Source organism: Stomoxys calcitrans, chromosome 4, assembly GCF_963082655.1.
Source record: "Stomoxys calcitrans chromosome 4, idStoCalc2.1, whole genome shotgun sequence".
NCBI classification, from domain to species: domain Eukaryota; kingdom Metazoa; phylum Arthropoda; class Insecta; order Diptera; family Muscidae; genus Stomoxys; species Stomoxys calcitrans.
In genome coordinates this window covers 37,090,781-37,104,213 of record NC_081555.1, presented here as the reverse complement: position 1 = coordinate 37,104,213, position 13,433 = coordinate 37,090,781, and the positions used below count along the sequence as shown (strand labels likewise).

At 40.0% G+C, this 13,433-nt stretch overlaps 1 protein-coding gene across 2 annotated transcripts in view; it reads left to right on the top strand.

The window, feature by feature from the left end:
• The window catches only part of LOC106086413 (GAS2-like protein pickled eggs), a 525,402-nt gene that overhangs the window by 490,854 nt on the left and 21,115 nt on the right, over window positions 1–13,433 (top strand). For both annotated transcript variants that reach the window (XM_059368231.1, XM_013251093.2), the window contains exon 6: window positions 4,928–5,035. In XM_059368231.1, coding sequence (XP_059224214.1) covers window positions 4,928–5,035 — 108 coding nt within the window. The remainder of the gene's footprint in view (window positions 1–4,927; window positions 5,036–13,433) is intronic.

The window sequence follows — 13,433 nt, the reverse complement described above, 5'->3', positions numbered from 1 at the left end:
TAAAATGGCATCTACCGGCAATTGCCTCTTAAATAAAGATAATGCCTTAGCTTCTAATATTTCGCCTATAAAATCAAAGAAAGTTTGTTTCTTAAGTCTTTTGTTTTTCATATACTTGTCTTATTTGTCAAGGCTTTTGTCCTTACATTTTAAATATTATAATAAGGGCGGGCTAAAGTCGGGCAAAGCCGACCTTTAGATAACCCACAACATATTGGGTATACAGGTTAAGTCGTCGACACTAAAATTTGCTTAGAAATTTAGAAATTCGACCAAAATCCAGACAAATTGTGGGAGTACATATCTATGGAAGCTATATCTTGATCTGAACAGATTTCCATGAAATCTACCAGTGAACAGAAGAGAAACTTTAGTGAAAAATTTTTGTGAGGATCGGTTAACAAATGATCAAATTATTGCAATATACGTCAAAATCGGATGAAAATAAATATGAGAACTATATCTACATCTTAACAGATTTTAACCAATATCGGCATACATAGTTAAACTAATAGAAAAAGACATTGAGGAAAATTGTGAGAAAATCTGTTAGGAAATACGCTGACAAAGGCTCTAAAAGTGAAAATCGGTTAATACATGTATTTGGGGTAATGTCTGAATATGAACCAATTTCTACAAAATTCAACAGCAATGTCAGGAATCATAAATGAATTCCTTTTGCCAAATTTCCTGTAAATCGGTTAACAAATGACCATGTTTTTGCAATATTAGTCCAAATTGGATGAATATATATATATATGAGAGATATATCCCAATCTGAACCGAGTTCGAACAAAATCTGCACTTTTGTGGCAGTCGAAGGGGAAAGCTTGGTGCGAAGTTTTGAGAAGGTCGGTTGATAAATGTGATTGCAAATACTCTAGAAATGAAAGTCGGGCGATTGATATATGTATATATATGGGAACTGTATCTGATCCGATTTTTATTAAAATCTTCAGTAATGTCGAGACTCATAAGAGACTCATAAGAAACTCCCTTGTGTTAAATTTAGTGAGAATCGGTGAACAAATGACGATACTATTGCAGTATAAGTCGAAATCGGACCAACATATATAGGGAGCTATATCCAAATCTGAACCGATTTTTTCCAGATTCAATAGGATCTACCCCAAAAAGAATTTGAAAACGATCGGATGAAAAGTGCGAGCTAGAGTTAGTACACAAAATTATATGGACAGACGGACAGACAGACAGAAGGACATACTTACCAAAGAGTCTATCTCTCTTCCTTCTGGGAAGTCAAATCGGAGGATCAGTTTATATATGAGCTATATCTGTCGGAAGTCATAGCAAAACTTTACGTGAAAATTTTTAAATTCTTAGGCTTAAGAAGTCAAATCTGAAGATCGGTTGAAATGGCCGCTGTATCAGGTCGTGAACCTATTTGCACAGTTGCAGGAAGCCAAAGCTAAACACCTCATGCAAAATTTCAACCAAGTCGGGTAAGAATTGCGCCCTCTTGGGGCTCAAGAATTCAAAATCCGAGATTAGTTTATATGGCACCTGTATGAGGTCACCAAAAGATTTGGGCTATTCCCGGCACAGTTATCGGAAGTCAAAGCAGAACGCCTCACACAAAATTTCAGCCAAATCGACTAAGGATTGCGCCCTCTAGTGGCTTAAGAAGTCAAGATCCGAGATCGGTTGAAATGGCAGCTATATCAGAATATGAACCGATTTGAACAATTCGTGGCTTGGTTATTAGAAGTCAAAGCAAACACCTCATGCAAAATTTCAGCCAAGTCGGGTATGAATTGCGCCCTCTAGAGGCTCAAGAATTCAAAATGCGAGATTGGTTTATATGTCACCTATATGAGGTTAAGAACCGATTTGGACTATTATTAGCACAGTAATTGGAAGTCAAAACAAACTATCTTATGCAAAATTTCAGCCAAGTTGGATAATAATTGCACCCACTATATATGACAGCTATATTAGCTAATGAACCAATTCGGGCCATTTTTAGCTTGGTTACAAAACAAAACACCTCATGCAAAATTCCAGCCAAATTGGCTAAGAGTTGCGCCTTTTGGGGGCTCAAGAAGTCAAGGCATGATATCGGTTTTTATGGCAGCTGTATCAGGTAATGAACCGATTTTAGCCATTCTTAGCTCAGTTGTTGGAAGTTATAACAAATTTCGGAAAAATCGGAGTTTATTGCAGAGGGACGGACAGACGGACGGACAGACGGACAGACAGAATGACAGACAGGCAGACAGACAGGCAGACAGACAGGCAGACAGACGAACGGACAGACGGACGGACAGACGGACGGAAAGACGGACGGACATGACTATTTCGAATATTTCGAAATGGAATGACAAAATGAGTGCACCCTCTATACCCCCATGCTATGGTGGAGGGTATACGAACCATCAACCTAACATGTATGCCGTTCGGGATCAAGAAGCACTGCTATAAAAAGTCTTTGGCAGTTGCGTAACAATCTGCAATTTGGATTAAAGAACCTGTGGATCTTTGGGATGATCCACCAGTGGATGGTTGGGTTGGAAATTTTGTATCACTTGTGGTAGCTTTGTGATATGATTTTGAAAGTAGATAACTAATACAGTTCACAAATCAATTAGTGTGGCTCGAAAACGGGCTCATAGCCCTAAATGATTATTTAAAAAATACATTTTAGGGCATAGCGAAGCGCACCGGGCCAGCTAGTTTGGTTATAATTTGATACTAGATTACGCGTATGTCTTTAAATAGTCATACCGTAGCTTTTAGCATCAATTTAACGCTATTCTCCGAATGGACTTCTTGAGCCACTGGAAGCCTCGAAAACCTGATTTCTTCTAATATAATCCACATTTAAATTGAAAAAATTTCTCAGAAAAATTTTATGAAAAATATTTGTTTCTTAAGTCTTTTTCATTTTTCTCAGAGAAATTTTAAGAAAAAAATTATTTCTTAAGTCTTTTGACTTTTTTAACATACATTTCCTTTTTTCTACAAAACGTTAGCCTTTAACAAATTCGCTTCAAAAAGTGTATAATAAAAAAATATTTTTCAAACAAAAAAAAATTTTGAACATCTAGTGTCCCTATATATGAGGGAACAGAGTTCGTTTCCTAAGTCTTTTGATTTTTCTATTAACTTTTTTCTTTTAAAATCGTAATCATACTACAAAATTAGATAAATTCAAGAAAACTGTGATGTATTTAGTATTCTGCAGACCAAATTGCAAAAAAAAAAACGAAAATTTAAAATAAAAAACTTTGAAACTAATGGCACTAAAGAACATTAAAGGAAGAAAGTTTGATTCTTAAGTCTTTTGATGTTTGATTTAAATATTTTTATTTAAAAAAATATGTTTCATAAAAGATTTATTTGCCAAGAAAACATCATAAACTTCTCATTAGTCCTAGATACAATTCTTAAAAAAAGTTCGTTTCTTAACTCTTTTGAATTTTCATCATTAGTCCTAGATACAATTCTTAAAAAAAGTTCGTTTCTTAAGTCTTTTGATTTTTTCATTATTAGTCTTTTGATTTTTTCACCATTCACCTTGACTTCTTATACCATCCACCATAGGATGGGGGGTATACTAATTTCGTCATACTGTTTGTAAATACTCGAAATATTCGTCTGAGACCCCATAAAGTATATATATTCGTGATCGTCGCGACATTTTATGTCGATCTAGCCATGTCCATCCGTCTGTCCGTCTGTCTGTCGAAAGCACGCTAACTTCCAAAGGAGTAAAGCTAGCCGCTTGAAATTTTGCCCAAATACTTCTTATTAGTGTAGGTCGGTTGGTATTGTAAATGGGCCATATCGGTCCATGTTTTGATATATCTGCCATATAAACCGATCTTGGGTCTTGACTTCTTGAGTCTCTATAGGGCGCAATTCTTATCCGATTTGGTTGAAATTTTGCATGACGTATTTTATTCTTACTTTCAACAACTGTGGCAAATAAGGTTCAAATCGGTCCATAACCTAATATAGCTGCCATATAAACCGATCTTGGGTCTTGACTTCTTGAGCCTCTGGGGGTCGCAAATTTTATCCGATTTGCCTGAAATTTTGTGCAACGGCTTCTCTTATGACCATCAACATACGTGTTTATTATGGTCTGAATCGGTCTATAGCCCGATACAGCTCCCATATAAATCGATCTATCTATGGGTTGCCCAAAAACTAATTGCGGATTTTTCATATAGTCGGCGTTGACAATTTTTTTCACAACTTGTGACTCTGTAATTGCATTCTTTCTTCTGTCAGTTATCAGCTGTTACTTTTAGCTTGGTTTTGAAAAAAAAGTGTACAAAAAGTATATTTGATTAAAGTTCATTCTAAGTTTTATTAAAAATGCATTTACTTTCTTTTAAAAAATCCGCAATTACTTTTTGGGCAACCCATTAGATTTGGCTGAAATTGTACACAATGACTTCTACTATGGCATCTAATATTCAGTTCAATTATGGTCTGAAATGAACAATAACTTGATATTGTTCCAATAACATAGCAATTCTTTTCTTTTATCCATTGTTTGCCTAAAAAGAGATACCGTGGCAAGAGCTCGACAAATGCGATCCATGGTGGAGGGTATATAAGATTCGGCCCGACCTAACTTAGCTCGCTTTTACTTTTAAAAATCTGATTTATAAACAAAATATTTGTCAAAAAAAGCATTCTTAATATTCCATATACATCTCTCAGTTGCAGAACTCAAAAAAGTTCGTTTCTTAAGTCTTTTGTTTTTTATATTTTTTTACTTAAGAGCAATTGCTCTTAGAAACATTGTTTTTTTATGCATATTCAATTGACAGTAATCCAATTAATTTACTTTTTTTATTATTGCAAATTAGCATATGCAATGGTCATACCCCTCCTTAACTTCATTGCTTACAACTTTTTTTGCTAAATTGTTTCTTTTCTTTGTTTCTTACAGGTCCGGGATTTGGTTGAGAAATGTACCTGTCCTTCACAATTCCCCATGGTTCGTGTCTCTGAGGGAAAATATCGCATTGGCGACACCAAAGTCTTAATATTTGTTCGTGTAAGTATTTAAAAACGAATTTCTTTTCATCAGATTATGGGATGTTTTCTCCAACACCATCATCGTCATCATCATCACCATCAACATGAAATGGCATTTTTTTTTTATTGTTTCATGCAGATGAGTGACGGAACATCGCACAAAAGCTAAAAAGGTGACAGACAATATCTCTCGGGTGGGTTTTCGTTGTCACCTAATTGGACAGGAGAGCGTTTAAATATATGAGCATTTGTTTATATGTGCTAATAAACATCAACTCCTCTCAATTGATAATAAAAAATAAAAATTTATATGTGCACATAGTAATAATGTTTTGCGTAAACACCTCACGGAATAGCCATCAACAGTAAACAGTCATACAATCATGTGTCGCTCTGTCTGTCTGTCGGTCTCTCTATCTGACCAACCATCGATGCATGCAACCGTTTGTTCGACTCATCGCCATTTCCATCCATTACACCAAAAAGGCAGACCAATTCGTATACATAATTTCGAACAAAAGATCTCAAACACCCCACTCGTATTATTTTATTGCAAATATGCCATTAATACGTCGCGCATGCGCATTATTGTTGTGGTGGCTGCAGAGCACAAACAGCAGCACTGGGCATTGGACATATCGCTGAGCAGATAGTGCACATCGCACATTTTCATACCAAATGTGGCAATGGGCTACTGGTCGGCTGGCTGACTGTTCAGCTCTGCCGAACAAAGTCTGGCCTGCTGGAGTCAGTCAGTCCATATGCTGTCCGTCCTGCCGTCCATCCATGGGGGTAATTGAGTACTCGTAACTTAACATGGTGTCCATTAATACAGCAATCAATGCAACTGGGGTTCAGTGATTTTATTAACACGACTCACCACTCACTCTCTACCGATGAGTAGATACTACTCACTCGATATGGAAATTTGCCCACAATTGGTCCTCGAAATGCCGCCACCACCACCACCACCACCAGCGCCATCGTCACCTCTTCCACCATCAGTGGATCCACCTCCACCAAGATGACACGATTGACGATGACAAAGTTTGCACTTTTTTGATTGTTTGAACACGAAAACGATAACAATTTTTTTTTTCTTTGTATGCGCTCTTTTCTTTAAATATTCAGCACATACTCATATTTAAACCAACTGTGGTGCATCGTTAACATTGCAGAATTGTATTTTTTATGGAGATTTTGTAATATGGCTTTTATTTGCAACTAAATAACATTTTTTTGCCTAAGGCAGCAGGCAATGCTCATATCCTTGTTGTGTGCTTGCTTTCATCGATATTCTGAGAAGACATTTGAATGATAATTGAGTTCATGAGAACTTTGTTCAATTCATGGGGAGTGAGGTATGGGAATTTGAAAAGAAATGTTACAAAAACAAAAACCATTTTCTTTCGTTGAAATTGGAATATTATGCAGCTTATCATAGAATAAAACACATTGTGATTCCAAAGTATCCGTCTTCAATCCTCCGTAAATATATCTTCAGTACATGATTCTAAGTCGAAGGACAAAAATGAGCAGCAATAGAGAGGCGTAAAAGTCGATCCCATGATAGCTGGTATTTATAGGGGTCGACCTGGTGGTTTTTACTCGGCTGTCTCCTCAGGGTGCGTTTGTCCTTTTTTGCCATAGACGAGACAAAAGCCGAAGTGTGAAGTGCCTCTATATGTGTTCTGATTTGTGTCGTGTCTGATTGAGTGGAACCCCAGACCATGTGGTTCTGCCAGGTTTGTCAGAACTGTCTCCATCATCGGTCAGTGTAGTGAAATCGATGCATGGGTGCATTTCGGATTGTGTTCTGGCTTACAGACAACACGGAATTGTTATCCAGTATGACTACCACGCCAGGTGCTGTGCCAATGTAGTCAACAGCGTCTTCTTCGTAACCCTCAGCGTCTTCGACATTGTACTATGTAACCCCTCGGACTTCTCTCGCGCGGCAATATATGCAGCAGGACCTCACTCTTAATATTGATATACCAGTGTCCCGGGAATGAGCCCGTTTTACAATTTAATGACAATGGTCTCCGAGGCAAAGTTGATGAAATTAGAGACCTTATGACTCGGAAGACCACAATGTTCGCAGCGATATAGGAAATAAGCTGACGCACATATGCAGCTTGCATAGTTGTCACGGTTACAATGTGTCACTTAAGAAAGACACTAGAAATGAGGTGGATTTCTTGATACCACATTCCATGCAGTATATACATTTCTCGCCTGCACTTGACGCTAGGGACCCCAGCTTGAAGTGAACTCCCATGGAGATAGAAGTTGTAACGGTTACAATGTGTCACTGAAGAAAATCACTAAAAGTGTATGTGGGGTGGCTTTCTTGATACCCCATTCCATGCAGTACGACATATCTCGCCTGCGCTTGACGCTAGTGACCCCTACTTGGAGTGAAGTCCCATGGAGAAAGCAGTCCGTTGCTACCGAGATAGGGCTATACAACGTGTATTCGGCGTCGATTGGTAGCTGTGCCCAGGTTATACCCTCATATCAGTCACCTATTGTTCGACTATAATCGCTTAGTACTCACTTAACGAGTCGTGACATTCTCCCCAAGGTAACGACCATATGGGCTTGGCTATGGCAGAACAGATTGATGGTTCCACGTTTTGCACGCTGAATGAGGATGCCCTCAACAGAATTATGGGGGATTACGGTAATGCGCCAAACATCTCCATTGCATGACCTGATCTGAGGAATGACATATACAGGCAACTCGCCATTTCATTGGTATCGAACCACCTCCCATAATTGTCTCCATTGACCGACCAAGGTTAGGTTAGGTTTAAGTGGCATTCTGCCATCAAACTCACTTAGACGTTTTCGTCTATTGTGCAACCACAGCAACAGAAGAAGAAAGATGCCTTCTAGTTCCTACCGTTTGATCCATCCAGGTCGCTTTAAAAAGCCCAACAACTTGCGAAAGTTCACATCAGCTAAATCAGACAGGTTCTCAAAGAAATGAGAACCTAAAATGGAACTCCTTCTGATTGCTAGTGCGGGACACACACACAGAAGGTGTTCTATAGTCTCTTCTTCTTCGATGTCCTCACAGCTTCTGCAAAAGTCGTTGCTGGCAATCTTCAGTGACCTGTCATGACAGACATAATGACTGAGACGTCTGTTCTAGCCAATGACTGCAAAGCGGTAGACCTCTTCAAGTCTAGATTAGACCACATAGTTTTGGAATGCTCACAGCCCCTCTTTGTGACCATCTCTCATTCGTTGTCCTTCGGGCCTGGTCCCGAAAACTTAGCTTACATGTCGCTAGAGGCATACACACAGATGCCAGTATCCCTGAAATGTGTAGGGTGGTTCCTAGTCTCGCAAGCTCATCCGCTGTACAATTCCCTGGGATATCTCTGTGGCCCGGCGCCTGTGAACTCTTCAGCCATCTCGTTGAGAGATCTGCGACAGTCAAGGGCGGTTTTTATGTTCAGAAATACGTTCTCCAGGTAGTTCCTAGTCTCGCAAGATCGTCCGCTTTAGAATTCCCTTGGATATCTCTGTGGCCCGGCACCCAGAACAGGTGAATTTTGAACTGTTCAGCCATCTCGTTGAGAGATCTGTGATAGTCGAGGGCGGTTTTTGTGTTCAGGCTGTCTGAGAAGATATTGATCTCAAGCATCTCTGCTTGATAACCGACCGACAAAACGACTTCATAACATCTGAACGGCAGGCGTATATCATTTAGAACCAAAACGAGTGGTATAGCTTCAGAGAATACCACATACGCTGCTTCTTTCCTCAGATTTTTTTGTTCCTGAAAAGAAACTCCAAACATCATTCACGCAGGAGCCGCTGGCTTTATACCAGCCGGTCGAATACCCGAAGAGGGTTGCAATTTCGCGGCATCAGCGGACTTTGCAGGCGAACTTTATAGGATTCGCTGAGATCCAGATGACCCCAGAATCAGGAAACTGAATCGGGAAATTAATAGGGTGATCAGCGAGAGAACATGCGGATTCATGGCTAAAGCACTTACAGCACTGAAACTTAAGCCGTCTACTGTTAAGTTAACCTCAAAACCCGTTAGAAGCAATGCCAGGATCGCAATCACTTTTGCCGACGTAACAGCGATTGATCCAAAAATACACCTGGGTGTTCAACCGTCAATTTATTGAGCATCCACAGAGCGACAGAGGAGATCCATACGTCGCATTAGTAGTCTTCGAGCTGATGTAGCACCACAAAATTTTTCGTGAATGAATTTACCAATGCCTCAGGTGGACCCCGATGGAATCTCTAATCCTGAAGAAATTGAATATAAGGGGAATCGAGTACCTGACCGTTTTGCCTTCTCTCACCAGCAGCCAAAATACTTCAAGGGTACTACTCCCAAGCCCTTTTTTTTCTTTTACTGAGCATCAGCAAGGATTTCGTAAATTGCATAGCATGGCGCCGTCACTGCACAGTGGTCTCAAGCAGGGCAAGGCATGTGAGAGAACAGTCCTCGTGGCTCTAGACCTTTCCAAGATTTTTGATATGTAGAGCCTTTGAGGACATCACTCACGTCCCTCCAGCCAGGCCCGAAACGTTTGATGGCAAATTATTTGTCAGTCGTTTGTAGATTTACCAACTGGCTTGGTGTGCTTCGCTACAACCGTAATTACTTGTGGCCCCCTTTTGACATGGTCGAAATATGAAAATAATTTATATTTGTTTAATCTAAACTACCTTTCAGGATCCTATATTGTCCCATTTGGTAGACGATACATGACCACTTGGGCGACCCGCCTGGGAATAGACCCCAAATTTTTATATAAGTTTCCTATTTTTCCCTCAACTACCTTTCATTTGATACCCATACTGGAAAGGCGGGCACCACCGACACTTGGGATCAAATTGTTATATCAAGTTCGTACTGTACTCAAATACCTTTCATTTGATGCCCTTACTGTCCCAATTGGTAAACATGTCCAAATGAGGTGGGTTTTTGGGTCGTGCGTCCCCCACGGTTATTTGACCCCAAAGTTGTATATCAATTTTGTGTTTTTGGGTTACTCCTCCTTAAGGGCATAAACAATTTCACTTAAATCTATATTCGAAACTCCGAGATCTGACTTTTTTTAAAATTGGGATTAGGGGTAGGGTCCGCCCCCTCGCGTATATCACAAAATAAAGTACCCTTTTTTGGTTGGTGGGCCAAACTCTACCATCTGTGAAAATTGAGCCGTTGTTGAGCCTACTCGCAACACTTTCATTTTTATATAATAGAAAGTTGATAAGAAGTCGAGGACCCGAAAAGTGGAACAGGGAGTTCTCCAAGGTGGGGTTATATTTCGGCACTGTTTTACCCCAACTTGTCCTCGAGATCAGGATAACGGACTCATCCGAAACTAAGTTTTTAAAATTGGATTTCGGTTCGGATTTGAGTAAGCTTGCTTCGATTCCAAACCGAAGCGGACATCTACGTTAGGTTAAATATTTACCTCACCGATCTTGCCGCTCTTTTCGAAAACCAAGTCGGATTATTAACAAGGAGTCGAAGTTCGGTTTGGAAATGGAGCGTGCTTACCCAATGCCGAATTGGGCTCCAACTACGGCTTAATAATCCGACTTCATTTGCAACCTCGCGTTGGTCAGACTCCGCAAACCAACTCAATATCACATCATATGCGGACGATTGACTCGCAGAGTCTACCTCACCGATCTTGCCGCTCATTTCGCTGTAAGTATTGGTTGCCCAAAAAGTAATTGCGGATTTTTCATATAGTCGGCGTTGACAAATTTTTTCGCAGCTTGTGACTCTGTAATTGCATTCTTTCTTCTGTCAGTTATCAGCTGTTACTTTTAGCTTGCTTTAGAAAAAAACTGTAAGAAAAGTATATTTGATTAAAGTTCATTCTAAGTTTTATTAAAAATGCATTTACTTTCTTTTAAAAAATCCGCAATTACTTTTTGGGCAACCCAATATATTCAAATGTAGACCGATCTGAACCATACATGGCACGGATGTCGAAATGCTGTGCCAAATTTCAGCGACATCAGATAATAAATGCGCCTTTTATGTGCCCAAGACCTTAAATCGGGAGATCGGTCCACATAGCAGCTACATTCGAATGTTACCCAATCCATACCATACTCGGCACGAGTGTCGAGGAGCTTAACGCAACACATTGTGGCAAATTTTAGGGAAATCAGATGAAAAAAGCGGTTTAAAGGGCCTAAAGCCTTAAATTGACAGATCGGTTTATACCCTCCACCATGGGATGGAAGTATACTTATCGAGTCATTCCATTTGTAACACCTTGAACTATTGATATAAAACCGATTTAGCCATATCCGTGGGTGCCTCTGTCTGTCCGTCTGTGAAAATCACGATGGCCTCTTAACTAATTTAGTTGAAATTTTGCACAAATACTTCTTATTGATTTCACATGTGTAAAAAGGCTTCTGAGGGTTGGGCTAACCCCCTAACCCGATACAGCTCTCATAAAAGCCGACATACCGAATAGACATCATAAGCGCCTGGAAGCCACCATTGTTGTCCAATTTGGATGACATTTTGCAGACAGTGTTTTATTACGACTTCCCACAGCCGTGCTAAGTACGATTCAAAATGGTCTATAACCTGATATGGCTCCCATGTATACCGACCTCCCGAATAGACAGATGTCTATTGTCTATATGAGCCCCTGCAAGTCACAATCGTTGTCCGATTTGGCTGAAACTTTCCCTACGGTGTTTTTTTATGACCTCCAACAACCTCGCCAATAACGACTCAAAACGGTCTATAACCTGATATACCTCGCATGTAAACCGACCTCCCGAATAGACAGTTGAAGTCACAATTGTTGTCCGATTTGGCTGAATTTTGTACACGGTCTTGTATTGTGACCTCCAAAAATTGTGCTAAGTACGGTTTAAATAGTTCTAAAACCTGCTATAGCTTCCATATGAACCGACCTCCCGAATAGACAACTTGAGCCCCTACAAGACACAATTGTTATCTGATTTGGCTGAAACTTTGCATACAGTGTTTCATTATGACCTCCAACATCCGTGCTTAGTACGGTTCAAATCGGTCTAAAACATGATATAGCTCCCATAAAACCCGACATACCGAATAGATATCTTGAGCCCTTAGAAGCCGCAATTGTTATCCGATTGGGCTGAAATTTTGCACACAGTGTTTTATTGTGGCCTCCATCTACCGTGCTAAGTACGATTCAAATCGTTTTATAACCTTATATAGTTATAGTTATATATAAGCCGACCTCCCGAATAGACATCTTGAGCCCCTGGAACCCACAATTGTTGTCTGATTTGGATGAAATTTTGGCCACGGGGATTTACTATGATCTCCAATAACCGTGCAAAGTATAATCCAAATCGGTCTAAAACGTGATATAGGTTAGGTAAGAGTGGCAGTCCTTTGCAGACTCACTTAGACAATTTTAAGTTCATTTTGATACCACAGTAGCGACAGACCAAGGCTTCTGGAGGGAATCGAACCCACGACCCCTGCACTGGTATCCAAGGACGCCACTAACTCCCATATAAACCGACCTACCAAATAATAATCTTGAGCCCCTGAAAGCCGCAATTGTAATCCGATTGAGCTGAAATTTTGCATTTAGTGTTGCTATTTCCAACAACCGTGTCAAGTACGATTCAAATCGGGTTATAACCCTATATAGCTCTCACATAAGCCGACCTCCCGAATAGTCATCTTGAGCCCCTGAAAGCCACAATTGTTGTCCGATTTGGCTGAAATTTTGCACACTGTGTTTTATTATGACTTCCAACAACCGTGCTTTGTACGATTCAAAACCTGATATAGCTCTCTTATGAACCGACCTCCCGAATAAATATCTTGAGCCTCTGGAAGCCACAATTGTTGTCCGATTTGGCTGAAATTTTCCAAACGGTGTTTTATTATGATCTCCAACAACCGTGCCCAACATGATCCAAATCGGTATATAACCTGCTACAGCTCCCATAAAAGCCGACCTACCGAATAGACATCTTGAGCCCGTGGGACCCACAATTGTTGTCCGATTTGGCTGAAATTTTGCACATGGTGTTTTATTGTGACCTCCAAAAACCGTGCTAAGTACTGTCAAAATTGATCTATAGCTCCTATATAAACCGATCTTCCGATTTCATCTGATTTGGCACGTAAAGTACATGCGTGGCCTTCATTGCCTTCAGAATTAGGGGATTTTGTAAAATCTCTGACGATGTGTAGTGTTCAGCGAACACTGCCCGGGATTAAAAGCCTTTCGCAATTAGCATCCGCTGTTACCTAGGAGTATGAACAATAAGCTCATTCCTGCCTACCATATCGCTTTAATAGAGCTATAGTTAGGAAAATATGTCTCCAAAAATGTCCTTATCTCCCAACCATCTACTGCAATTCACCACAACCCTTCAAGCTCATC